General features: G+C 35.6%; 1 protein-coding gene across 2 annotated transcripts in view; it reads left to right on the forward strand.

Annotated features, from left to right (window-relative positions):
- PIK3CB (phosphatidylinositol-4,5-bisphosphate 3-kinase catalytic subunit beta) overlaps window positions 1-26,779 on the forward strand; it is a 188,474-nt gene that overhangs the window by 120,917 nt on the left and 40,778 nt on the right. For both annotated transcript variants that reach the window (XM_082654636.1, XM_082654637.1), the window contains 5 exons: window positions 1,172-1,268; window positions 5,098-5,228; window positions 7,515-7,565; window positions 20,795-20,983; window positions 25,094-25,215. In XM_082654636.1, the coding sequence (XP_082510762.1) occupies window positions 1,172-1,268; window positions 5,098-5,228; window positions 7,515-7,565; window positions 20,795-20,983; window positions 25,094-25,215 (590 nt within the window). The remainder of the gene's footprint in view (window positions 1-1,171; window positions 1,269-5,097; window positions 5,229-7,514; window positions 7,566-20,794; window positions 20,984-25,093; window positions 25,216-26,779) is intronic.

The raw sequence follows: 26,779 nt of genomic DNA on the forward strand, positions 1-26,779 counted from the left end.
GTGTTCTATTATAAATGTAATCCTTTTTAGAAAATAGTTTAAAAAGAATGAAGAGATTTAAAATATTACAGGTCCACAGTCCTTTAACTGAAGTTTCAGGTGCCAGATATGTTTGAGAATTCAAAATTTTATGCATTTTAGAAAGATCATAGATCACTCAACACACCTTGTAGGGTCTGGGACACAGCTCTGTAATCAAACACATCAGTTTCTAGCAGTGAAATATATGAATATTCACACTAAATGAGACAAATGAAGGCTGTCGTTTAGCTTCATGTTATTTCTGGTCATGTTTTACTGTTAAATGAGTTATGAACAAACCTTTAGTTGTCAGAGTTTCTTGGACTTTGAAATTGTGGATAAAGGATGGTGAACGTGTTCTTATGTTCTCATCTTCCATTTCATATTTTTATTCAAGTCTTTTTAATTTTCTTCTTTATGGAACGTTTCTTTTTGGAGGATGGAGACATGAATTTTATGCATTTTAAAAAGTCTGGTGACTATATTTATCTACATGAATTTGTATCCTTTTATTCTTAACATGAGAATATAAACCTTTCCTCTGGTTATTATCATATAGTTTTTTAAAAAATGAATTTTATTGTCTAAAAAGTCACATAAGAGTTATTTCCTTAGTTTTTTTCCTCCACTGATAGAGAATTTTACTCAGAGTGTTCAAGTATTTATAGTTTTTTCATAGACTGTGACCAGATTAATTAGTCTGAGTGTCTACATAAAAGTCCTATTAGCTTGGTGCCTCCTTTTTAGAAATATAAATAAATTCTACAATACCTAGAGACATTGCCTTCTGCTAAATTAAGATTTATATAGACTGAAAGATCTTAAAACATATAATCTAACATTGGACATATTTTCTTGAATCATTAAAAATTCCTCACCATTTGCAATGGCTGCACAATAAATATTCTACTTTTTGGATACTGTATTTTATTCTGGGACATTAATTGGCTTTTAGGATTTTTTTTAACCATTATAAAGATGTTGAACATCTTTCCATGTACATCTTGTTTTTATATTGGATGGTTTTGGAGGAAATCATCTAGAAAGCTAGAAACTTCTAGAACTAACATTATTGAAGCAAAGGGTATGTGCGTGTTCACACCTTAAAGTTTATTCTTAGTATATTTACGCAATGGTATCTTTTCAACAGGATTATCCTGTAGCCTGGGTAAATACGATGGTTTTTGACTTTAAAGGACAGTTGAGATCTGGAGATATAATATTGCACAGCTGGTCTTCATTTCCTGGTAAGATTTACATCCTAATCCTTAGTGTTAAAGAATAATTTTTGGCATGTGGACTAGTTAACATTTTTTTATGACTCACTCTTTTTTCAGTCCAGTTAAGAAACCATATTTTTATTGTTTATTCTAAAACAGATTTCCCAAGATTATTTTAATATACTTAAAAGTGATTTGTATCTGAATATATTTATTTTGATAACTGTTTTCTCACTTTAAATGTTTTATTGTTACAGGTTTTTGAGACATTCTTCTAAGGAACAATGTCTTCTTTATAACAATCTCTGTGGTTCCTAGTTGTACTGAATTTCTGCTTCTGCACTAGAAGGAACATTAACTAACATGGGAAGGATAGTAAAGACACTTCCTCTTTAGTTGGCGTTATCTTGAAATTTGAGCTAAGAGGAACACCTTTCATAAGCCTATATTTCTCAAATACTACTCAGAGTATCCCTGTGAGGTAGATGGCTTTGTCCCATTTTATAGATGAGAAAAGTGAAGTTCAGCCATAAGTCAGTCTTACATAATTGGTTCTTCAAACCTAGGATTTGTGCAAAAGATTGCCTGACTCCTTCCATTGTTCCTACTGCTTTCCCAAATGTGGGAAATTTTCAGTGTTATCTTTGCATTATAATAGGGTTTTTTTTTTGGTCTTCATAGTTGGTTAATATATATAGTAAAATTGTGCCCTTACTTGCATTTAAAAATTATTTTGTGGGTGACAGACATTTAAAAATGTTCTATTTTAGTAGCTGCTACCTGAGAAATTGCTTTTGGATAATCAGTTATCCATGAACATATTTATAAACTGCTCATATCCTAGCATTTTATTTGTGTATATTCTTTTATTCCTACCCTTTCCTGCATATACCTCCAGTAATTTTCACTAATCACATTATTCCCCAAATATAGGAGAGCAGTGTGCTCTTCTTAAGAGGAACTGTAGTTTCACAGTTAGAGTAAAAATTATTCATTTCAGCAGTAAACTTTTTTGAAAATCTTAATTTAGACTCACACATGTTCTCCAAAATCAGTAAGCAACTTAACTGATATTTTTAGAAAAATTGACAATTTTTTGCAATTAACTTGGCATATCATGGACCTGAATTTATCTCTAACAAAATGTTAGAGATGTTTGTTCTGCATGTTTGGTTCTAGAATTCACATTTATCCTAGTACGAGCAAGCCAGAAACACAGGAACTACAAATACTCTAATTTCTAGAGTACCTAGGTCATCATTAGAAGGTTTATAATCACATTTATTGGTTGCTTTTGTATTTCCAGAATTCTTCATGTATATAGAAGAAAATACAAATATAAATTTCTACTTTTCTCCCTATTCTTAAATAAAATAGCATATTCTGTGCAGTGTTCTGTTCTCCATATGTTTGGGGCAGATAATACTAAATTGGTACACTTGACTTTAGATAGGTTGCATTTAATAGGACTAATAAATATAATGCTACTAGATAGCACAAATATAGGATATTAATTTGCTGAGAAATCAGCTTCCGAAGTGTATAAATTATGAGAATTCCTTCAGTCCAGGTCAAAATGGAATCCGTGAGTTGTGAGAGTATTAAACAAGATAAGCAAAGGGTTGATTAAGGAGCTGAAACTTGTAAATATTGGATGGGTCAAAAAAGTGCCTTCGGTTTTTTAAGTAAAAATAAAAGATACATTTTTCATTTTCACCAAGAACTTTATTGAACAACATATTCACCTTTTTGTTCCACCACCGTCTGCCATTTTCCAGGCAACTTCATAATTCCATCTTCCCCAAACTTTTTATCTTTTTGAGAAAAGAACTGTTCCAGGTGCCTTTTACAGCCTTCCGGGGAATTGAAATTTTTTCCATTAAGAGAATTTTGTAAAGACCAAAATCAATGGAAATCCAAAAGTGCAATATTTGGCGAATACAGCTGGATGAATCAGAACTTTCCAGCCAAGCTATAACAGTTTTTGCCTGGTCATCAAAGAAACAGGCAGTCTTGTATTATCCTAATGGAAGATTATGCGTTTTAGATCAGTCTGTTGACTAATTCCAGACGCTTTTTGTCGAGTGCCGCTTTCACTTGGTCTAATTGAGAGCAGTACTTGTTGGAATTAATTGTTTTGTTTTCCGGAAGGAGCTCATAATGGATGACTCCCTTCCAGTCCCACCATATGCACAACATCACCTTCTTTGGATGAAGACTGGCCTTTGGTGTGGTTGGTGGTGGTTCATTTCGCTTGCCCCGCGATTTCTCCCATTCCACATTGTTGTACAGCATCCACTTTTCATTTCCCGTCACAATTTGTTTTAAAAACGGAATGCTTTCATTACGTTTCAGTAGAGAATTGCATGCGGAAATATGGTTAAGAAGGTTTTTTTTGCTTAACTTACGTGCAACCCAAACATCAGAGCAATTCACATAACCAAGCTGGTGCAAATGATTTTCAGCACTTGATTTGGATATTTTGAGTATGTCGTCTCTCTCTCGTGTGGTATAACGCTGATTGTTCTCAATTGATGTCTCAATATGATAGCTATCAACTTCAACTGTTCCACCCGACCGCAGAGCATTGTCCAGCGAGAAATCTCCGACACGAAAGTTCGCAAACCCCTTTTGACACATTCGAACAGTCAATAGCACCTTCTCCATACACTGCACAAATCTTTTTGTATTTCAGTTGCGTTTTTACCTTTCTTGAAATAATAAAGCATAATATGCTGAAAATGTTGCTTTTTTTCTTCCATCTTCAGTATTAAAATGTCTACACAAAAATTCACCAATTTTGATGTCTTTTTTTACATGCACGCTGATATGACAGCTGTCACATACAGTCTAACAAAATTGTTTCGAATGAAGTTAAAGACAACTAAGTGCTATTAGAGCCATCTTACGGAAAAAACTGAACAAACCTTTTGGACCACCCAGAACTTTGTAAAGATTTTCTAGCTTTGGGAGATAATTCTCAGTGTGCATACTACCTGGACATTAGGCCTGGACAGAATGTACTTTTATCTTTTATTTCCTTAGGAAGTACAAAAGGACAACTGTGCAAAAAATCAGTTATAAGAAAAGAGAAATTAGTTTGCAGAGGGGAGACTTTAGTTGTACTGCTAACTCTTGTTTTCTCAGAGTTTAATGTCTCTTCAACAGTTTACTTCTCTGTGAAATGAGAAAGTTATATGAGCTCTAGGGTTTAAGATAACATTGAAATTCTGATTCACATGCCCAGTCTGTGAATGGAACATATTTAGGGTGGTAGAGAAGAGGAAGGAGTGCCTTGAAGAATGTCACAGTTGGTGAGGTTAAAGAAGTACCACTTGGATGGAATGTTTGAGAAACTACCAGAGAAGGTGTTTAACTACATCAGCAGTTATGAGATCATAGAGGAACATTACCAACATTAGGTTTGTCAAAAGGAATGTTATTAATGACTCTCAAAATATCAGTTTGGGTACTGTGATGACCATGGAAATCAGAACATATATGATTAAGAAATTGATATATAGTGATGAAATAATAAAAATTCCTATGGACCGCCTAATTTTGAGGGGACGAGAGCAGTTCCAATTTTTTTTTTTTGTAGATTGAGAATACTTGAACACATTTGAAGAAAGAGGTGAGATAGCTATTAATTTCTGTTAACTTTTTCATTTTAAAGATGTATATAAACTCATATTCAAATTTTGTGCCAAGCATTAAGAAAATTAGAGGCTTACTGATACTGTCTGCCAAACTTCCTTAGGTGACACACTTCTAAAGTAATGGATTGAAATCCATTAAACTTTTGTTTTAGTTTCAAAAACATTTCCTAAGAATCAAAATTATTTGCATGTTTTAGATGAACTTGAAGAAATGTTGAATCCAATGGGAACTGTTCAAACAAATCCATATACTGAAAATGCAACAGCTTTGCACATCAGATTCCCAGAGAATAAAAAACAACCTTATTACTATCCTCCCTTTGATAAGGTAAGCTAATTATTTAAAGGTCCACTGTGTATGAAATAATTGGATTATTAGTTCTCGGCTCTATATGTTTATCATTTAAGCGATATATGTCTTTCTCTTTCAAGACATCAAATACATTTACATCTTGGTTCAGTGGAAAGACCACTGAGCAGGAAGCCAACTGTATTTAGTACTGGCTTTATCACTGACCAAGTGAGACATGGCCCCTCTGGAGTTCAGATTCCTCATTTATAAAATGAGGAAATCATAATTGTTCTCTGAGGTCCTTTTCAATTACAGGGGCTATAAATGCATTCATATGTAACTCTAATAAACATGTGAAACGTGCCCAGCATGTTGGTTCAGATTAAAGACAATCACTACTGTGTTAGAGTTGGTATTCAAATAACAGATTATTTATGTTGAAAATATAATAAGACTTCCTAAGGTGCTGTTATTTTTGTAGAATCTATAGCAAGGGCTTCTATTTCTCAACACATTTCCTTAGTCTACAAGCTGCATGTTTTGGGGATATGGAGAGTGTCTGGTGGGGTTGAAAACTGGGCTGTGATCATTTATATGTTAAGAGAGCTGAGCTGTCATATGTTGTACCTTCAGGTTTGGCCTCTTTGATTCAGGTATGATTGATGCTGATTTTCGTGAGGAAATCTTTGAGCAAATTCTCACATAATAAACAGGAATTTTATTTGATTTACTTAATTCATGTGAGACCAAGCTGCCTTTAAAAATTGGTATTATACTAAAATTTCAACTAATCTACCTATACACTTAATTGTATTTAACATTCAGCACTATCAGACCTATACAGAGTAGATTTTAAATATAGTATGTAAATTAAATTAATGTAACTCAAATGTTTCTTTACTTTCAATTTAGTTGAATTTTATCCACGTTAGAAGTAATTTTTCATTTCATTTTTTAAAAAATGTTCTTCCGATCAGTAATATACAACAAAATTAAAATTTGTGATTATTACAATAGTAAAAATCTCACATGTCAAGAGCCATATACGTTAGTGTTACACAGAGTAGAATAAGGTACATTTTGATGCATCCATTACATTTCTGCTATGGCTTTATTCCTTAGAATAGGAATTTATCCATAAACTATAGCTACTTGTGATACAGTTAAAAGTCCAAGCTCTGACTTTTTTTGTGTTCAATTATGGCATGTGTTTAGCAGTCATTTATAGTTTCTTTTGGATCAAATGAGGTGCTTTTTGAAGTGTTTTTACAAATATAACATCTTGGGCAAATTTAAGTATTTTTAATTTAATATTTCAAGATAAGTCCAGTTTCTTTAAAATGTTCTGTTTCAGCATTGTTGTCAACAGAGTCGTCTACAACTGGCCACTAAACTTTCCTTTTGCCTTTCTGATCCCTTGGAGAGTCTGTCTTTGAAGATCTACTTGGGATGGAGATTTTAGTCTTTAAATATGTATAATATATTTATATTTATTGGTTTTCTTTTAATTGTACAATTTTATATATGATCATTAAAAATATAATGCAGATATAAAAAGTGAAAGCTCCTTGTATTTTTGTTTAACGTTTTTTGCTGTACTTGTATACATTTTGCTTTTCAAATCAACTTTTATGGTTATTGCTTAATTTTATTAAATATAATCTCATTTTATCACATAACAACCTTATGAAATAGGATGGAAATTACCAGTACATTTTACACATAAGGATTCAATTAAATTATTTGTGGAGAATTAGTCAACTCAGTAACTGGACATGGATCTTCAGATTTTTTTACCTGCTGAGTCTTCCCAATAGACTAGTGGGTTCCCCATCTTTTCAAGAATCAGAGCCTCTTTTGAACTTAATGAATTTAAAAAATATTTTTAGGTTCTCCCTTGACATTACTTCTACTTTTGATATGTTAATTCAGAAGAAAACATGACAAATGACAAAAACTTATTCTTTGTTTTGTAACTCTTACATAACTTTGCATTTTCTTAACCAGAAAATATTTACCTATATTAAAATTTTGTTCACATATACAAGCCACTGCTTATTTTATCTATAGACAATCCTAGTGTACCCTGGGAGTTAACAGTCCTTTATAGTAATACCATTGCTTCCTGGTTGTCAAGAGTTTGAAGACTGGGAATCACTGCGTAATACCATTTTGCATTTAAAATTCATGCTTACGTTATAAACCATAGAAATGCCAGATCATATGTAGCTCCTTATAGTGTATGTACAAGTGTAGTAATTTACACTTAAAATTTTATGAATACAAGAGCCAAATTTTAATTTTCTTAATTTTTTTAAACAGATTATTGAAAAGGCAGCTGAGATTGCAAGCAGTGATAGTGCTAATGTATCAGTAAGTATCAAGGTTTTAAAATAGCCCTTATTACAAAGTTGTGTTCATTATTAGTTACCTTCATGTCATACAGGAGACCATACTCATATGCAAGAACAGTCTGAGTGTGCGTGAGTATGAACATGCTAATATTTTGTTAAATGGCAGCTGTTTGTGGTTGGTCTGTGTTCAGGTGGTAAGCCCTTTTCTGATACAAGCACAGGTTCAGCAGGTAGTCTGTAAGGGATGCTATGACACTTCATAGATTAACAATACCATCTTTTTAAATATTATTCAGTTGAATGAGGAGGCTGTAATTTTCTTTATTTCCCTGATATAACAGAGCAGGTATATTCAAGGCAGGTTTCACAATGCTGGGGACCCAGGTTTCTTGCATCTTGGCGCTCTTTCATGTTAATATGTAGTTTTTGTCTCATGTAATATTGGTGCTTCAGCTTCCTACATTACTACTTTCCAGCCCACAGGAACAGGAAAAGCAAGACTAGAGGCCGTACCCATTCTTTTTGAGGATATCATTAATATGCTTCCTTTCTGCTCACGTCTCATTAGCCATAACTTAGTCATATGGCCATACCTGACTATAAGTGAGGCTTGTAAATGTAGTCGTTAGCTGGGCAGTCCTGGGCTTGGCTAAGAGTGAGAGATTGTAGTTAGTAAAGTAAGAAGGGGAGAATGCATATTGAGAGACAAATAGCAGTCTCTGCTGCATACACCATTCCCATAGTTTCTGCCGAAAGACTACAAAATAGATTACTTTGTTTATTTAGTTTACAATATATATAATATTTCTACCATCTATATTTTTTAATTTAATTTTTTGACGTTCACTTTAAGACTTGGCTGAGTTTTCATCTGTTTTTTTCTTTTCATGTCACCAGTTTATAACTTTCGAGTGACTTTAGTAATGCCATTCTATATAGAATGGTAATTAGATAGAAGCCAGGAGGCAAATGGAGATAATGTATATCCTTTTGTTATTTGCACAGAATGAAAGCACTATTTAATGTTGGTTAGTTGGAGAAACATCTGGCCCAGGCTGTCTTCTTTTTTTGTTTGCTTCCCTTTTATTCTTTTTTTTTTTTGCGGTACGCGGGCCTCTCACTGTCGTGGCCTCTCCCGTTAAGCAGCGCAGGCTCAGCGGCCATGGCTCACGGGCCAAGCCGCTCCGCGGCATGTGGGATCCTCCCGGACCGGGGCACGAACCGGTGTCCCCTGCTTTGGCAGGCAGACTCTCAACCACTGCGCCACCAGGGAAGCCCTTGTTTTCTTTTTTAATTGAAGTATAGTTGATTTACAGTGTTTCAGGTGTACAGCAAACTGATTCCGTTTCATATATATTTATATATTTTTTTCACATTCTATTCCATTATAGATTATTACAAGATATTGAATATAGTTTCCTGTGCTATACACAGGAAACTATAGTCAATAGCTTGAATATAGTTGATTATCTATTTTATATATAGTAGTGTGTATCTATAATCCCAAACTCCTAGTTTATCCCCTCCACCTTACCCCTTTGGTAACTGTATGTTTGTTTCCTATGTCTCTTTCTATTTCTATTTTGTAGATAAGTTCATTTGTATGTTCACTTAGTATGATAATCTCTAAGTTCATCCATGTTGCTGCAAATGGCATTATTTCATTTTTTAAAAAATCTATTGAAGTATAGTTGATTTACAATGTTGGGTTAATATCTACTGTACAGCAAACTGATTCAGTTATACATATATATACACATATTCTTTTCCATTATGGTTTATCACAGGATATTGAATGTAGTTCCCTGTGTTATACAATAGGAATTATTTCATTCTTTTATGACTAATGTTCCATTGGAGTGTGTGTGTGTGTGTGTGTGTGTGTGTGTGTGTGTGTACATGTGTACATGCAAATACCACATCTTTATCCGTTCGTCTATCATTGGACATTTAGTTTGCTTCCATGTTTTGGCTGTTGTAAATAGTGCTGCTATGAACATCGGTGTGCATGGATATTTTCAAATTAGAGTTTTCATCTTTTCTGGATATATGCTCAGGAGTGGAATGGTTGGATCATATGGCCACTCTATTTTTAGTTGTTTAAGGAAACTCCATACTGTTTTCCATTGTGGCTGCACCAGTTTACATTCCCACCAATAGTGTAGTAAGGTTCCCTTTTCTCTACACCCTTTCCAGCATTTATTAATTGTAGACTTTTTGTTGATGACCATTCTGACTGGTGTGAGGTAGTACCTCATTGTTGTTTTGATTTGCATTTCTCTAATAATTAGAGATGTCGATCATCTTTTCTTGTGCCTGTTTCCATCTGTACGTTTTCTTTGGAGAAATGTCTGTTTAGGTGTTCTGCCCATCTTTCTATTGGGTTGGTTGTTTGTTTTTGATATTGAGCTGTATAAGCTGTTTGTATATTTTGGAAATTAATCCGTTGTTGCTTGCATCGTTTGAAAATGTTTTCTTCCATTCTGTAGGTTGTCTTTTCATTTTGTTTATGATTTCCTTTGTGGAAAAGCTTTTAAGTTTAACTGTGTCCCATTTGTATATTTTTGCTTTTGTTTCAGTTACTCTAGGAGACAGATCCAAAAAAATATTGCTCAGATTCATGTCAGAGTGTTTTGCCTATGTTTTCCACTAGGATTTTTATAGTACCATTTTGAGTTTATTTTTGTATGTGGTGTTAGAGAATGTTCTGATTTAATTCTTTTACATGTAGCTGTCCAGTTTTCCCAGGGCAACTTATTGAAGAGACTGTCATCTCGATTGTGTACTCTTGCCTTCTTTGTTGTAGATTAATTGACCATAAGTGTGCAGATTTATTCCTGAGCTTTCTGTTCGGTTCCATTGATCTATGTGTCTGTTTTTGTGCCAGTACCCTGCTGTTTTGATTACTGTAGCTTTATAGCATAGTCTGAAGTCAGGGAGAGTGATTGCTCCAGTTCCATTCTTCTTTCTCAAGAATTGTTTTGGCTTTTCCACAGGCTGTCTTCTGCTTTACCATTAGAGTTCTCAAAAATTTCAGTAGCCTTTCATTGCAAGTTATCTGCTACTACAAATACTTTAAGAGTACAGTTGACCCTTGAACAACACAGGTTTGAACTGTGTGGGTCCTCTTAAACACAGATTTTTTTTCATTAAATAGGTACTACAGTACCACATGACCTGCAGTTTGATTGAATTCATGGATGCAGAACCTTGGGTACAGAGTATCAACTGTAAAATTATACATAGGTTTTCGACTGTGCAGGTGGTCTGCATCCCTAATCCCCATGTTCAAGGGTCAAGCGTAGCTCTCTTTAATCAAATAAGTTTATTATAAGTATACACTTACCAGCTTGTCTGGCAATTACTGAAACATATAATTACAGTTTAAGAAATAACACTTATATAGGCCTGTCTTCATTCTCATACCTATTTTTAGTTTTTAGTTACCTTTTATTAGTCTTAATATCGCTCCTTGAACATCAGAAGCGTAAATTAATTTTTATTATTTCTGCTGTGCTACTGCTACCTTACCTAAATCAGAGAGTTCCCTCCTTACTGACAATGCAATATTCTTGCCCGGATTTTTTTTTTTTTTTTTAAATAATCCCATGTTCAAGACCTTCTTTGTGGTATGTGGGATCTTTTTTAGCTGCGGCATGCGGGATCTTCAGTTGTGACATGTGGAATCTTGTAGTTGCTGCATGTGGGATCTTTAGTTGTGGCACGCAAACTCTTAGTTGCGGCATGTGGGATCTAGTTCTCTGAGCAGGGATCAAACCCAGTCCCCCTGCATTGGGAGTGTGGAGTCTTAGCCACTGGACCACCAGGGAAGTCCCTCTTGCCCAGGTTTGATGTACTTTTTTTTTTTGGTGGGTACATTAATAAATTGTGTGAAGCCAAAAATGAAAGTTTTTAAAATAACTGCCACTTACCTTTCTCGCCCAGAGATAACTATATAAACAGTTTAGCTTTGTGTGTAAACACCTATATATTTTAAAAATATATGAGATCTTTATATATGTAGTTTCGTCCTTTTTCATGTAACGAATTTTATGGATCTTGTCATGTCTGTATGAAGAGCTCCACTGCTCTCTTTATAAAGCCTTGTTTATATTTCATGGCATTAATTATTGGTAGCCATTAGTTATTAAATATTCATACCTCTACTGATGGATGTTTTGCTTATTTCTAATTATTTTCCACTGAAGCTGTGTTGCAATGAATACCTTGTACATCTTTATATACATGTCTGTATTTTGTACGATGGATTCCTAGAAATGAAATTATAGATTGAAAGGTATGTCCCTTTTTAATAAGAATTCTGCCAAATTGCATACCCTAAAAGAGTTAAAATTTACAACACATCCACACTGTGAACATAAAAATGGTGGCACATTATTTTAACTTGCATTCTTTTCTTATTAGTCAGGTTGGAGTTTGTTTCTTTTTTCTTTCTAAAATTTTATTTATCTTTTAAAAGATTTCTGTTAATTCCTTTTTCATGGCTATAATGTCACCTTAGTTCTCTCTGAGGAATTAAATAATCTTGTTTTTGAAGTGGTCTTGCTTCTGCTTTTGACATCTATCTATCTTCATATGGGTTTTTCTCAATATTTGGTGATTCTTAGTTTAGCTCTTTTGTACTTGTGACTCCCTGGTTGTTTGCTTATTCGCTGTAATCTGTGTTCAATATCTGTAAGACTTAGGGTAGACTGTGCTGAAAATGGGTCTCCTGTATGAAGATTTCCATACCTTCTGAGATCAGGTGGCTCCTTATGACTCAGTACCCATGCTCCTCACCTCAGTCTAGGGCTGATCCCATTGCTGTTTCAGCTCAGCATAAACAGAGCAAGGGGCATGCCTGACCAAAGCAGCTGCTCCATATGCAGATCCTGTGGTAACTCCCCTGACGATTCCCCCTGGCCTCCTCTCATCCCTTGTATCCTCTGATTCTGAGCCGGAATGCCTCCTGGAACTGTGTTTCACTACCGCTTGAATCTCAGCAGATCTGATCCCTGATGCTATCTACTTTCTCTCATTAAAGGATTCCTATGTTATGCATTTTCCCTTGTATCCTAGAACTGTTACTGATTTATATTTTTATATTTATATTTTTATTTATTTATTTGGCTGCGTTAGGTCTTAGTTGCAGCCCACGGATCTTCGTTGCAACATGCGAGATCTTTTGTTGTGGTGTGCGGGCTCAGTAGTTGCAGCATGCAGGCTTAGTTGCCCCGCGGCATGTGGGATCTTAGTTCCCCAACCAGAGCTCGAAACCGCGTCCCCTGCATTGGAAGGTGGATTCTTAACCACTGGACCACCAGGGAAGTCCCACTGATTAGTATTTTTAAATACTTAAGGCACTTCATGGTCTTTTGAATGAAAGGAACGAAGAGAACTAAGTTCTCATTCCACTGTTTAATCCACTTTCATGTATATGCCAAGAGCATGTTACATTCCTTAATAAGATCATGGTAAGTTGACTTGTTGAATTGTGTGTACATTTATAGGTATATATATATATTAAACATGTATACATATAATATGTACACACATACAATTTATTTTTGAATTTACCAACACCTTACTAAGGAACTTAAACCTGCTCTTGGAATTAAAAAAAATTTTTTTTAATTGTGGTAAAGTACACATAAAATTTACTGTCTTAATCATTTTCAAGTGTACAGTTCACAAGTGTTAAGTATATTCACAATATACTTAAAACATTGTTATGAAATTGATATCCAGAACTTTTTAATCTTGCAAAATTGAAACTCTGTATCCACTAAACAATTCCCCATTTTCCCTTCCCCTCAGACTGTGACATCCACTGTTCTACTTTCTGTCTCTATGAATTTGACCATTCTAGAAACCTCATATAAATGTAATCATACACTATTTTATCTTCCTGTGACTGGCTTATTTCACTTAGTGTAATGTCTTTAAGGTTCATCCATGTTATAGCATGTCAAAATTTCCTTCCTTTTTAAGGCTGAATAATATTCCATTGCGTGTATGTACCAGATTTTGTTTATCCATTCATTCATCAATGGACCCTTGGTTCGCATCCACATTTTAGCTATTGTGAATAACGCTGCTATGAACATGAGTGTACAATATATTTTTGAGATATTGCTTTCGATTCTTTTGGGTATATACCCAGAAGTAGAATTGCTGGATCATATGGTAATTCTATTTTTCATTTTTTGAGGAACTGCCATAGTGTTTTCCACAGTGGCTGTACCATTTTACATTCCCACCAACTGCAAAAGGATTCCAGTTTTTCCATATGCTTCCCACCACTTCTATTCTTTTGATGGTGTTAAGCCTAATAGGTGTTGGCAATTTTTTTTTTTTTTTTTGTCTGCATCAAGTCTTAGTTGCGGCACATGGGATCTTTGTTGCTGTGCACAGGCTTCTCTCTAGTTGTGACATGGAGGCTCCAGGACATGTGGGCTCTGTAGTTGTGGCGTGAGGGTTCCAGAGCCCATGGGCTCTGTAATTTGCGGCACGCAGGCTCTCTAGTTTAGGCTCATGGGCTTAGTTGCCCCCATGGCATGTTGGATCTTAGTTCCCTGACCAGGGATCGAACCTGCATCCCCTGCATTGTAAGGTGGATTCTTTACCACTGGACCAGCAGGGAAGTCCCAGTGTTGGCATTTTTTTAAACAGGTGGTTGCCAAGGATCGTGGGTCTGTAGAATAGAAAAAAATGTGATCTTTGTGAATTATGATTATTGAATTGGCAGCTTTTGATCTTCCTATCCAGTGGTTCTCAACCTGAGGCTGTTTTGCCTTCAGTGGGGCATTTGGCATTGTCTCAAAATTTTCTTAGTTATCTCAAGTCATGGGAGGTTGTTTCTGGCACATAGTGAGTAGAGTTCAGGGGCTGCTAAACTGTCTACCATGTACAGGACCATCCTCCTACAACAAGATAGCATAGGGGCTGAGAAACCAAATCTTAATGGCTGGCTTTTGTTAATGAAGATGATGACTCAGCCTTTAGTTCAGCGGTTCTGGGGATCTACCTAGAATGTTTTCTTAGTAGAATGATTTGGGGTCTTTACAGCCTTCAATTTTAGGGAAGGAAAGAGCAAACATTTTTTTAAAAATTTCAAACTCACTGAAAACTTGGGAGAAGTGTACAAAGAATTCCCATACAACTTTCATCCAGCTTCCGCAACGGTTAACATTTTACCACATTTGTTTTATTGTTTTGAGTGTGTGTATTCAGTTCTTTCTGAATCATTTGAGATGAGGTGGCATACATCATGACATTTTATCCTTTAATTCTTCAGTGTATATTTCCTAAAAACAAGGACATTCTCATAACTAACCAGAATCAATTCATAAAAATCAGGAAAATAATATTGATAGAGTTCTGTTGTCTAATTCACACATTCCATTCATATTTAGCCAGTTGTCTCAATAATGTCCTTTATAGGTCCAGGATCCAACTCAGGATTACTTGTTGCATTTCTTTAACGTGTGTCTTTAGTTTTCTTCATTCTAGAATGGTTCCTCAGTCTTTCCTTATCTTTAACGACTCTGATGTTTTTTAAGAATACAAGCCGGTTACTTTGTAGAATGTCACTCAGTTTGGATTTGCCGAATGTTTTGTCATGATCAGATTCCAGCTACGCATTTTTAGCATAAATAGATTGAAGTGGTAGTCTGTTCTTACTGCATTTCACTCAAAGGCAAACAATGTCAACCTGTCCTATTACTATTGACGTTAATTATTATCACTTGGTTAGGATAGTGTCTACTAGGTTTTTCTACTGTAAAGTTAATAAGTAAGTAGTTTGTGGGCATATTTTGAGACTAAGTAAACATACTGTTTCACATCTAACTTTCACCCACTTGTTTTAATATTAATATATCTTGCCTGAACCAGTATTATTACAGTGGTTTGCTGTGCTGATTTTCAAATTTATTTTCCTTTTGGATTTGTTAGTTGACATACCATAGGGTCGAGGTTTTTCTTCTCCCCCATTTATTTACTTACTTAAAAAAAATATTGGATTTGTGATTTCTGTTTTATTTAATGACTTATAATTAGTAACTCATTAATTTTGATGTTCAGATTTTACCTAGATTTGGCCAGTGGCAACCCATTCATGTTCCGTCTTGAGTCTTTTTGACATGTCTTTATCATTCTTTGAGCATTTCCTTCTTTCTGGTACAACAAAGTGTTCCAAGGCTCATCTGGTATTTTCTCTACCCCAGCTTTGGATTCAGTCATTTTCCCCAGGAGATCTGATTCCTTTTACTTGTTAAAAGTATTTAGAATCCAAGTTCTGGGCACTGGGTATGCTCATTACCCTTGGCATGCAGTTGCATCTAGGCCTTTTCCTGAAACAGAACTAGGTAGTATGTGTTTGACTGCATACTATTTGAGCATATATAAGCACAGAGATATATTTCTTTGTCTGTTAAAAACTATGAGTTCTTGTCAATGTCTCCAATTTGGATTCACCACCACAGGATTTTTTTCTAGCCTCTGCCTTAACATATTTTAAATTACCTTTTCTGACAGTGAGAAGTCTGGATTCCTATGAACCTTAACATATTTACTTATTTGCTCAATCCTCTGTAATCAGTCTCCCAATCATATAAACATCTTCTCAGTCTCTTTCCCACCAGCCCTGACTACATGGGCTGTCTCATCCCCAGTTGTGTGTTGGTCAGTCTGGCCAACACATAGTTAATTCCATCCTTGACAAGCACATGGCTAACACGCTGTTTTGAGTTTCTAGCCCCTCTGAATATGACAGATGAGTTTTCCAGGCCCACCACCCCAGTAAGGAACGGGAAAGAGCCATAGTCTTTTTTTTCATTTGCTTATGGCAAGATATATATGTTGTGTTTTATTTTGGTTAGTAATCACTATTATATCATAATGTGTATATAATTATGAAAAATCTAAACATAAAAACAAAGCAGAGAATATAGGTGTTAACTTTCATTGCTTTTTACCACTATTTTAATGCAAGCATTTTAACATGTGTGTAAGTTCATCAGTTACACTACAGTGTAATTTTTCATTGCTGATTGTTTTGAGTTTTGTAAAAGGATGTAAGATTCTGTGGGTGTTTTTGGCTTACTGCCACATTTCTGGTAGTTGTTTGTTTTTACCTTGGCTTTATCCAGTGCTGTGCTTTTCATAGCTCAGTAAACAATCACACTACAGTTATACAGCTAACCCCCTGCTCTTCCCTCTTCATTTATTCCTAGGTCTTCAGGATATTTACTTACAGTAGGTCTGTAGCGTCTAATTTTGATCCATGAAATTACAGTAGTCTGCTAGGTTTTGCGCTATTTAACCTAACAGCAGTCTGCCTTTCTCCGGCATGAACAATTTATACTTTTTGTTGTTTGCAGTAACAGGTTTCACTTTTATATGTAAGTGTAGGAGTTACATTTTCAAATTCTGATAACTTCTCATGATCATTTTGCAAAGAAAAAAGAAACTCAGTCAATTTTGTAAAATAAAGCATACCTTTTTAGATTGAGGCTCTGAATATAAAACTGTAATCATACATAGAGAGAGAGAGAGTATGTGTGTGAGAGAGAGTGTGTGTGTGTGTGTGTGTGTGTGTGTGTGTGTGTGTGTAAGACTTTATTTTTGCTAAGAGCATTTTAGACTCACAACAAAATTGGGAGGACCGTACAAAGATTTGCCATATATCCGTGCCCCTGCACATGTATAGCCTCCTTCATTATCAACATCACTTACCAGAATGGTACGTGTATTACTAAGGATGAATCTACATTAATACATCATAACACTCAAATGTCCATAGTTTACCTTAGGTTTCATTCTTGCTGTTGTGCATTCTATGGGTTTGGGCACATGTATAATGACATATATCCATCATTATAATATCATACCAAGTAGTTTCTCTGCCTTGCAAATCTGTGCTCTGCCTGTTCATTCCCTCACCCTACCTTCTATCCCTGGCAACCACTGATCTTTTTATTGTCTCCATAGTTTTGCCTTTTTCCAGAATGTTGTAGTCAGCATCATTTTACCTGTAGCCTTTTCAGATAGGCTTCTTTCACTTAGTCATATGCATTTAAGGTTTCCTACATGTCTCTTTGTGGGATGATAGCTCATTTCTTTTAGTGCTAAATAATATTCCATTGTCTGTCTGTATTACAGTTTATCCATTCACCTACTGAAGGACATCTTGGTTGCTTCCAAGTTTTGGCAGTTTTGAATAAAGCCAAATAAACATCCGTTTACAGGTTTTTGTGTGGGCATAAGTTTTCAACTCCTTTTGGTAAATAGCCAAGGGGCATGATTACTGGATTGTATTGTAAGAGTATGTTTAGTTTTGTAAGAAATCGCCAAATTGTCTTCCTAAGGGATTGTAGTATTTTGCATTTCCGCCAGCAATGAATAAGAGTTGCTCCACATCCTTAGTAGCATTTGATGTTGTCAGTGTTCTGGATTTGGGCCATTCTAATAGGTATGCAGTCATATTTCATTTTTGTTTTAATTTGCATTTCCCTGCTGACATATGATATTAAGCATCATTTTATATATATATTTTTGCCAACCGTATATCTTATTTGATGAGGTGTCTGTTCAGGTCTTTAATCCATATTTTTTTGTCTGGTTGTTTTCTTGTTGTTGAGTTGTAAGAGTTCTTTGTATATTTTGGATAACAGTCCTTTATCAGGTATGTCTTTTTGCAAATATTTTCTCCCAGTCTGTGCCTTATTGTTTCATTCTCTTGACAGCGTCTTTTGCAGAGCAGATAATTTTAAATTTAATGAAGTCCAAGATATCAATTCTTTCAATGACGGATTATGCATTTGGTGTTATAGGTTAAAAGTTATTGCCAAACCCAAGGTCATCTAGATTTTCTCCTGTGTTTTTCTAGGAGTTTTATAGTTTTGCTTTTCACGTTTATTTTTATCTAAGTCAGGTAGTGTCGGTCCTTCAGCGTTTTGTTTTTGTTTTTTTTGCGGTACACGGGCCTCTTTTGGCTGCGTTTGGTCTTCTTTGCTGCGTGCGGGCTTTCTCCAGTTGTGGCGAGTGGGGGCTACTCATCCTTGTAGTGTGCAAGCTTCTTATCGCGGTGGCTTCTCTTGTTGCAGAGCATGGGCTCTAGGCGTGCGGGCATCAGTAGTTGTGGCTCACGGGCTCCAGGGTGCAGGCTCAGTAGTTGTGGCGCACAGGGTTACTTGCTCCGCGGCATGTGAGATCTTCCCAGACCAGGGCTCGAACCCATGTCCCCTGCATTGGCAGGCGGATTCTTAACCACTGCACCACCAGGGAAGTCCTTGTAGTAAGTTTTAAAATAAGGAAATGTGAAACCGCCACCAGGGAAGTCCCTCAACCTTGGTCTTTCTTCTTCCATACTGTGTTGACTATTTTGGGTCTTTTGCCTTTCCATATAATTTTAGAATCAGTTTGTTGATATCCACATAATAACTTACTGGGATTTAAATTGGGTTTAAATTGACTCTGTTGATATTAAGTTGGGAAGAACTGACAATATTGTGATTGTCAGTTCATGGGTAAGAATATTGACAATATTCTTATCCGTGAACATGGAATATATCTCCATTTGTTTAATTCCTTGATTACTTTCATAAGAGTTCTGTAGTTTTCTCATATAGATCTTGTATGTATGTTGTTAATTTCTTACCTGTTTCCTTATTTTGGGGTGCTAATGTAAATGTTATTGCATTTTTAATTTCAAATTCCGCTTATTTATTGCTAATACATAAGAAAAGGATTTACTTTTATATATTGACCTTGTATCCCACAATTGCTGTAATTGCTTATTAGTTCCAATGGTGGTTTTGTTGATTCTTTCATATTTTCTACGTAGACAATCATGTCATCCTAATTATTTTTACATATGCATATACTATTTTGAATCTCACTACTTTAGAAAATTAGTGATATGACTTTTATTTATTTTAATGTTTATATGAAATCCCAGTTAAAATAATTTCAAGTACAAAATAATATGCTAATGGAACATAAATCCTTACAGAATCTTGTCAGATAATTCTGGAGATTTTTTTGTGAGGATGGGGGATAAGGAAGGGATATGCTTTCGCCTAAATGGTTTAGTTTTTCTTTAAGTATGGGGAAATGTACCTTTTTCTTTTCCTTTTCTTTATTTAATAAATTTCTTTTATTTATTTATTTTTGGCTGCATTGGGTCTTCATTGCTGCGCGCGGGCTTTCTCTGGTTGCAGCAAGCAGGGGCTTCTCTTCATTGCGGTGCGCTGGCTTCTCATTGCAGTGGCTTGTCTTGTTGTGGAGCACAGGCTCTAGGCACGCAGGCTTCAGTAGTTGTGGCACACAGGCTCAGTAGTTGTGGTTCGTGGGCTCTAGAGTGCAGGCTCAGTAGTTGTGGCACACGGGTTTGTTGCTCCACGGCATGTGGGATCTTCCCAGACCAGGGTTCGAACCAGTGTCCCCTGCGTTGCTAGACGGATTCTTCACCACTGCACCACCAGGGAAGCCCCCCTTTTTCTTTTAATGTTAGTGTAATTCAGAGTCTGGATCCAAAAAATAGTATGGTCCATTTTCTTTATTTTAATATATTCTTATATGGATTGGGAAAGAAAATGGGATAACTGTATTTTTTTTATGTTTACTTTTAGCCAAGTTTCAGTCCTTACTCTAAATGTTTTAATGCCTCAGAGCCAAGAAGGCACCTATTAACTTTTTTTAAAACTATAAATTTGGTTCATCTTTGATTTTGCTTTTTTCTTTGTAGAAATTAAAAAAGGAAGATGAGAAACTCAGTTCAAATAATGACTTCTTTTTAATCCAAATTACAATTCTGCCACCTAGTGTTTGCATACGGATTTTTTAACAGTATTCTTTTTTCTTTTAAAAAACTGAGAATAATTTTTTCCTTCATCCTTAGCTTACTAATTTAATATTCAGCTTAGTAAAAACTTTAAAAGGGGTATCCAACTTTTTACGGAATTAGATTGTTAATATCTCAAATTTTAAAGCTCATAAATTGTTGAAAAATTCATTGTGTAGTTAACCCTTGAACAACATGGGTTTGAACTGTGCAGATCCACTTACAAGTGGATTTTTTTCAATAAACAAGTACTGCAGTACTATGTGAACCGTGGTTGGTTGAATCTATGAATTTAGGGATTTTCTACTGCTTGGGGGTTGGTGCCTCTAACCCCTGTGTTCAAGGTCTGCCCGTGATGTTTACACAGTTTTGTTCTGTAATGAGTAATTTTACTTTCTTAGAGTCGAGGTGGAAAGAAGTTTCTTGCTGTACTGAAAGAAATCTTGGACAGGGATCCGTTGTCTCAGCTGTGTGAGAATGAAATGGATCTTATTTGGACTTTGCGACAAGACTGCAGAGAGAATTTCCCACAGTCATTGCCAAAATTACTGCTGTCAATCAAGTGGAATAAACTTGAGGATGTTGCTCAGGTAACAAAAGATCATTTCTGTAACTCCATTCAGCAGTATATGTTACTTTGTTGATTTCGTATAAATTGTCCTTTCCTATATAGGTATGTTTCCAAAGGTTGGGTAATTTTCTGCAGGAGAAATTTTGAGGTTTTCAACTCTTACATATTCTGGTCTAAATGGTAAACCAGAAAGTTTTAAGATTTCAAAATCCCAGATTCCGGGTAGGTTTTCTATATCTTTTACTAAAGATAATTAAGACTTAGGTCTTGGTGTAATCATCTGTAATTACTACCAGCATGTGGTAGGTTCTGGGCTACTTCTGACAGTTTCATCAATGAACTCCAAGGTTTTAATCTTAAGACCTTTTGCAGTGAGTGTCCTAAAATGAATATGTATTGTTTGAAAATTACCTCTATTTGTAAAAGTTAACATTTTAGATCATAAGCCATTCAGATCAATTTTACTGTTTATTTAAAGTTGGTCAGTGTTGATGAATATTTGTCTTTAAGCAGAAAAGCAAAAGGGGAACAAATGTTTGATCCAAAAAAGCCACCAAATTTTAGCTACTTGATTTAATTTTCAAGACTATGTGAAAAAGCACTGGCATTATTAAATTCACTTGGTTATCAGTGCTCTACAGAAAGATTCTTGAAATTATTTCTTAATCAGAATGAATACATTTGGCATATTAAAATAATGTTATTCACCTTACTTGAATTCAACTGATCTTTTAAAAATTTTTCTTGTCTTATTAAATCTATAATGACTTTAAAAATTTAGTCAAGAAATGTATATTTCTTTTAATCAGGTATATTTTTTAAAAATCTTTGATTTTATTGTTTTACTTCGTAAATTAAGTTTAGAAAGTATTTCTTTTGAGTTTATTCCTAGGGTCTAACAATTTTTTTGGAATCATGTTACAAAATTATATGATGTGCCTTGTTTAAACTGGTTACACAGACCACATGAAAATTACTTACTCTGAAAAGGAATTATTTTTGTCATCTAGATAGATTTTAATTGTTCTGACACAGTTGTCTTCTAACCATTTATTTATTTAAATTCAAGGTTAGTTTTCTATGAACCCCCCCTAATGGTTGAATATAAGCATTTTTTAACTGGCACATTTGCCTACTTCTCAATGAATAGCATTCATTTCTAAGTGCCTATCCAAGAAATGCATCATATTATTATTTTGCATATAATTAGAATAGAAAAAAATTTCTTGCTGTTCTCTTAAGATATCTGAGAGGGAGGTTTTGTATGTCAACTGTCAGAAAATGGAATGAGACAATTCAGGCTTAATATTTCTTTATTCGAACCCCAGGGGCAGAAATTTTTACACTGAGGAGTTTAGTTTACTATACTTGTCTCATTTCCATGAGTAAATCTAAAGCATTGTTTTCAGATATAACTTAACTTCCTCCATTGTGGTAGAAGAAAGTCTGTAGTGTAACTTAATATTCTTATAGAAAAACCTAAATGTGTGTAAGGAAGTATAGGAAGGCATGAATTTCACGATCCTAATCCCCCCCTTTAGTAGTCTAGAAAAGAAAATCAACGGAATAAAAAGTAATGTGTTTTGGCTTCTCCCCCAGCCCTATCCCATTGCCAGTTACACTGAACTGGTATAAGAGAATATAAACTGTATTTTCAATGAATTGACTACCTAAGAGAAGTGGAGAGTCAGAACCTGGTGCACATATTCTGCAGGCATATGCCACTGGTGAAAATTCTATAGAAGGGTAGCCTCCCATTAATCCACAGGAAAACATTCTGTTGGCATACTGCAGAAGGGTTTTCAATAGTCTCTTGCAGCAGACAGGTAATTAATTAGTCAGCACTGCTTTCACTATTTATATGGCTGAGTCAGATTTCCCTTCCCTGTTTGCTTCCATAGCTTTCTCCAAACTGAAGCGATGAGTTTTGGTAATTTATTTAATTTTATGTTTATATTATTGATTTAATAATTTAATAATCTTAGCAAAAGTTATAACTTTTCAATAGTAGGGCTGTTTTTAACCTATACCATAGTTGAACCTCTGGTATTACATAACATTATCTGTCCTTTACAGTATTGTTTTTGTGGAGCAGTGTATATTCCACGTGTTAACTGGGGATGCTAGGAGGTTTTTTTTAGCTATCATTTCAGACCCTCAAGAAACAGTCCCCTTTATCCATAAGGAGGAATACTAGTCCATTAGGGCCTTGGGGAAAGTGGGCAGGGAGCCCCATCAGTGATAAAACGTGGGGTGATGTAGGTGTTTCATATCTTTAAAGCAGTATTGCTCAAACTTTTGTTCAATTATTACACTCCTTAGGACCCTTTTTACATATTTTCCCCAATAGCCCCATCCCCATGGGATTTTGATACCACAGATAAGTGTATGTTTGCCTATGTAGTGTATGCATATATGTACTTTGTATATTAAAAGAGCAAGTATAAGACAATCTTTTTATTCAGTACAAGTTTAAGAATAATTGAACCAAAATTTAAGGTAAAGGTTAAAATGTAAAAACTAACATTTTGTTGTATTTGTTGAATAACTGATGTAATTCATTATGTAAATTGTAATGTATCACATTTCATATCCATGTTAGTAATTTATGTAAATATATATTAAAAAGGCAATGCAGTCAACTTTTAAAAATTACTCAAAAGGGTTATTTTTTCTGCTAATGTAAAATAATTGAAAATTAATTTTTTAAAAATTATATCATTAGAGAACTTAACTTCTAAATTTGCTTCATATGAGAAGATACCTTTTAACTTAGCTGCTAGATACTCATTTAGATATTGACTTTTGAGCACTTGACAAGTTAATGAGAGGTTGAATAATTTGGAGAATTAAAATAATAAAATGTAAATTATTTTTATGTAATTTTCAAAGCCCAGGTCTCTCGCAGATGCTCAAGTGACAAACGACAAGGCAGGCAGCAGGTACTGCAAGCCATCTCTTGCAACATGACTTTGAGATTGAGCAGGCAACTGAGAGAAAAGCCTCCAACCATTGCCATCTATTTGCCATATTCTTGTAGCTCTCATCTTGCATACATTTTGTGTTTCTTCCTTGGACTTGATGTCAGTGCTACATAAGTGATACCCAAGAAAACCCAACAATATAAATCAGATATTAAGGAATAAGATTTTGTCCGAGAAGGTTGAGCTTTGGAGGGCCACAAATCATAATTATCAAAAAATGTTTTGCTTTCCTCCATAACCACTTTTCTTCCCACTTACCATCCCTGATAAGAATGTAAGCTATAAATATATCAAAACCATGAGGAGGAAGGGACTCTTCCCAAAATCGACCCTTAAAAAAAAATCAACCCTGATGAGTCTCACTGTGTTCTGATGGGAGGCAGGTAAGAATCCTTTCTAGAGATTTGGGTTTTCTGGAACTAGGGTTTCCAAAGATGTGGCCATGTCCACCTGAACCCACCCTTCACCAGTACTCCCAGCTCATTCCCCCATGGGATTCTTTTTTATCCTATATCTAGGTCATTTCTAAGCGGCATCTGTAAGTGGGAAACTGGCTGTATTTATCTTGTGTATATAAAATAACTAGGTACTGTGATTTAATGGATTTAAACATGTTATAGTCAATAAAGTTTTGTAAAGTGATACTCTTAAAAATATTAAGAACTAAAAGTAAACTTCCTCAAGATAATTTTATGTTGTTATAATGCACTTTTTTATATGTAAATTGCCTTTCATTAGTTTGAGCCTTGCAGCTTATATTTATACTTTGAATTTGACCTTTAAGTATTTCTTGATTATTTCCCTCTGCTGTTTCCCCTCTCCCCTTCCTCTCACCTTTCCCCCTACCTTCTGCCCCCATCTTTTTTTCCCTTAAAAAATTATTTAATGATTGTAGAATTCATATATTCAGTGTATCATTCTACCTCCAGGTAAGTACATAATAGCTTTTTCACTTGCTTACCGATAGAATCTTTCAACAGAGACAATCTTTATTAATCTGTATTAACAACAGTGGATTTTTGAGGCCTTAGTAACTGCAAGTATGCTTCTCCTTTCTTTTGACCCATCTCTGCTCCTGTGTACCAAGGAAAAGTAGATTACTTTTCTCTCTTATAATTTCTGAACGAGTTTCAATTTTTAAACAGCTTCAGGCACTACTTCAGATTTGGCCTAAACTGCCCCCCCGGGAGGCCCTGGAGCTTCTAGATTTCAACTATCCAGATCAGTACGTGCGAGAATATGCTGTGGGCTGTCTGCAACAGATGAGGTATCTCCTGCAGGAGGCTTTTTTGGGTCAAGGAATAACTTGTGGGTGGGAAGAGAAGTTGATGTCTGCTTGAATGTCTTGTAAGAAAGGAAAAGGATAGGAATGACCGAGTTCAAAGCATCTGTTCCCTCCTTCCTCCCACTCTCTCCCACAGTCTCTCCTGTTTTCTCCCCCCACCCCGCCCCATCTCCTCCGATCCTCCCCGACTCTCTCTCTCTCTCTCTCTCTCTCTGTTTTTTGTTTTTTTTTTTTGGCGTGGCTGCCTCGCATGCAGGATCTTAGTTCCTGACCAGGGATCGAACCTGCGCCCTCTGCAGTGGAAGCGTGGAGTCTTAACCACTGGGCCACCAGGGAAGTCCCCACTCTATATGATAAAACAAAAAAGCAAGCAAAAACTGCATGGGGTGGTCCCCAAGAACACCCTCAGGTTCCATGACTTACTAGGAGGACTCATAGGACTCAGCATATAGTCACCCTTGGCTAAGATTTATTACATAAAAAGTATACAGAGCAGTACTGGCAAAGGAAAAAAATTCATGGGGCAAAGTCTGGAGGAAACCAGGGAGATGCTTCTAAGAGTTCTTTCCCAGTGGAATCGCACTGAATACACTTAATTCCCCCAGCAACAAGTTGTAACAGCACACCTGAATACTGTCTACCAGGGAAGCTTGTTAGAGACTTGGTGGCCAGGGTTTTTTTTGCGGGGAGGGCAGTGCTAGTCACATGAGCACCCTCTGCCTAGCATATTCGCAAATTCTAGACTCCCGGAACAAAAATGCGTGTTGAGCATAAAACATACTGTTTGCAAAAACAGTTTAGGCATAGTAAGCCACTCTTATCTGTTAAGGTGGTGGGAAGCCTTCCGAAATCTACATTTCCAGATGCCGGTCAAGGGCTAACCTTGAAAGCATGCTTTATCAAACGATAGCAGTCAGGCTTGCTCCTCTGTTAACTCTTTTCTGTCCATTACCCACAATTAAGAAATGTTAATATTTTTTCTTTTTTTAAATGTTAATATTTTTGACTTTTTTTAAGTTTGTATTTTATTTATTTTTTTAAACTTAAAAATTTTTTTTTTTTTTAATTCTTTGGCTGCATTGGGTCTTCGTTGCTGCGTGCAGGCTTTCTCTAGTTGCAGCAAGCGGGGGCTACTCTTCACTGCGGTGTGCGGGCTTCTCATTACGGTGACTTCTCTTGTTGCAGAGAACGGGCTCTAGGCACGCAGGCTTCAGTAGTTGTGGCATGCAGGCTCAGTAGCTGTGGCTTACGGGCTCTAGAGCACAGGCTCAGTAGTTGCTGCCCACGGGCTTAGTTGCTCCGCGGCACGTGCGATCTTCCCGGACCAGGGCTCAAACCTGTGTCCCCCACATTGGCAGACAGATTCTTAACCACTGTGCCACCAGGGAAGCCCTAAGTTTGTATTTTAAAGCAATTAACGTTACAGCTAAAGTCCTCATAGTTTCCTAACTCAATCCTGATTATTTTCACTTCCCAGAGGCAACTGTTACCACGAATTTGGTGTATATCCTTCTATACCATAATTTTCTGTTTTTACCACATTTAT

The sequence above is a fragment of the Grampus griseus genome, assembly GCF_964374135.1.
Source record: "Grampus griseus genome assembly, chromosome: 5".
Lineage (NCBI taxonomy): Eukaryota > Metazoa > Chordata > Mammalia > Artiodactyla > Delphinidae > Grampus > Grampus griseus.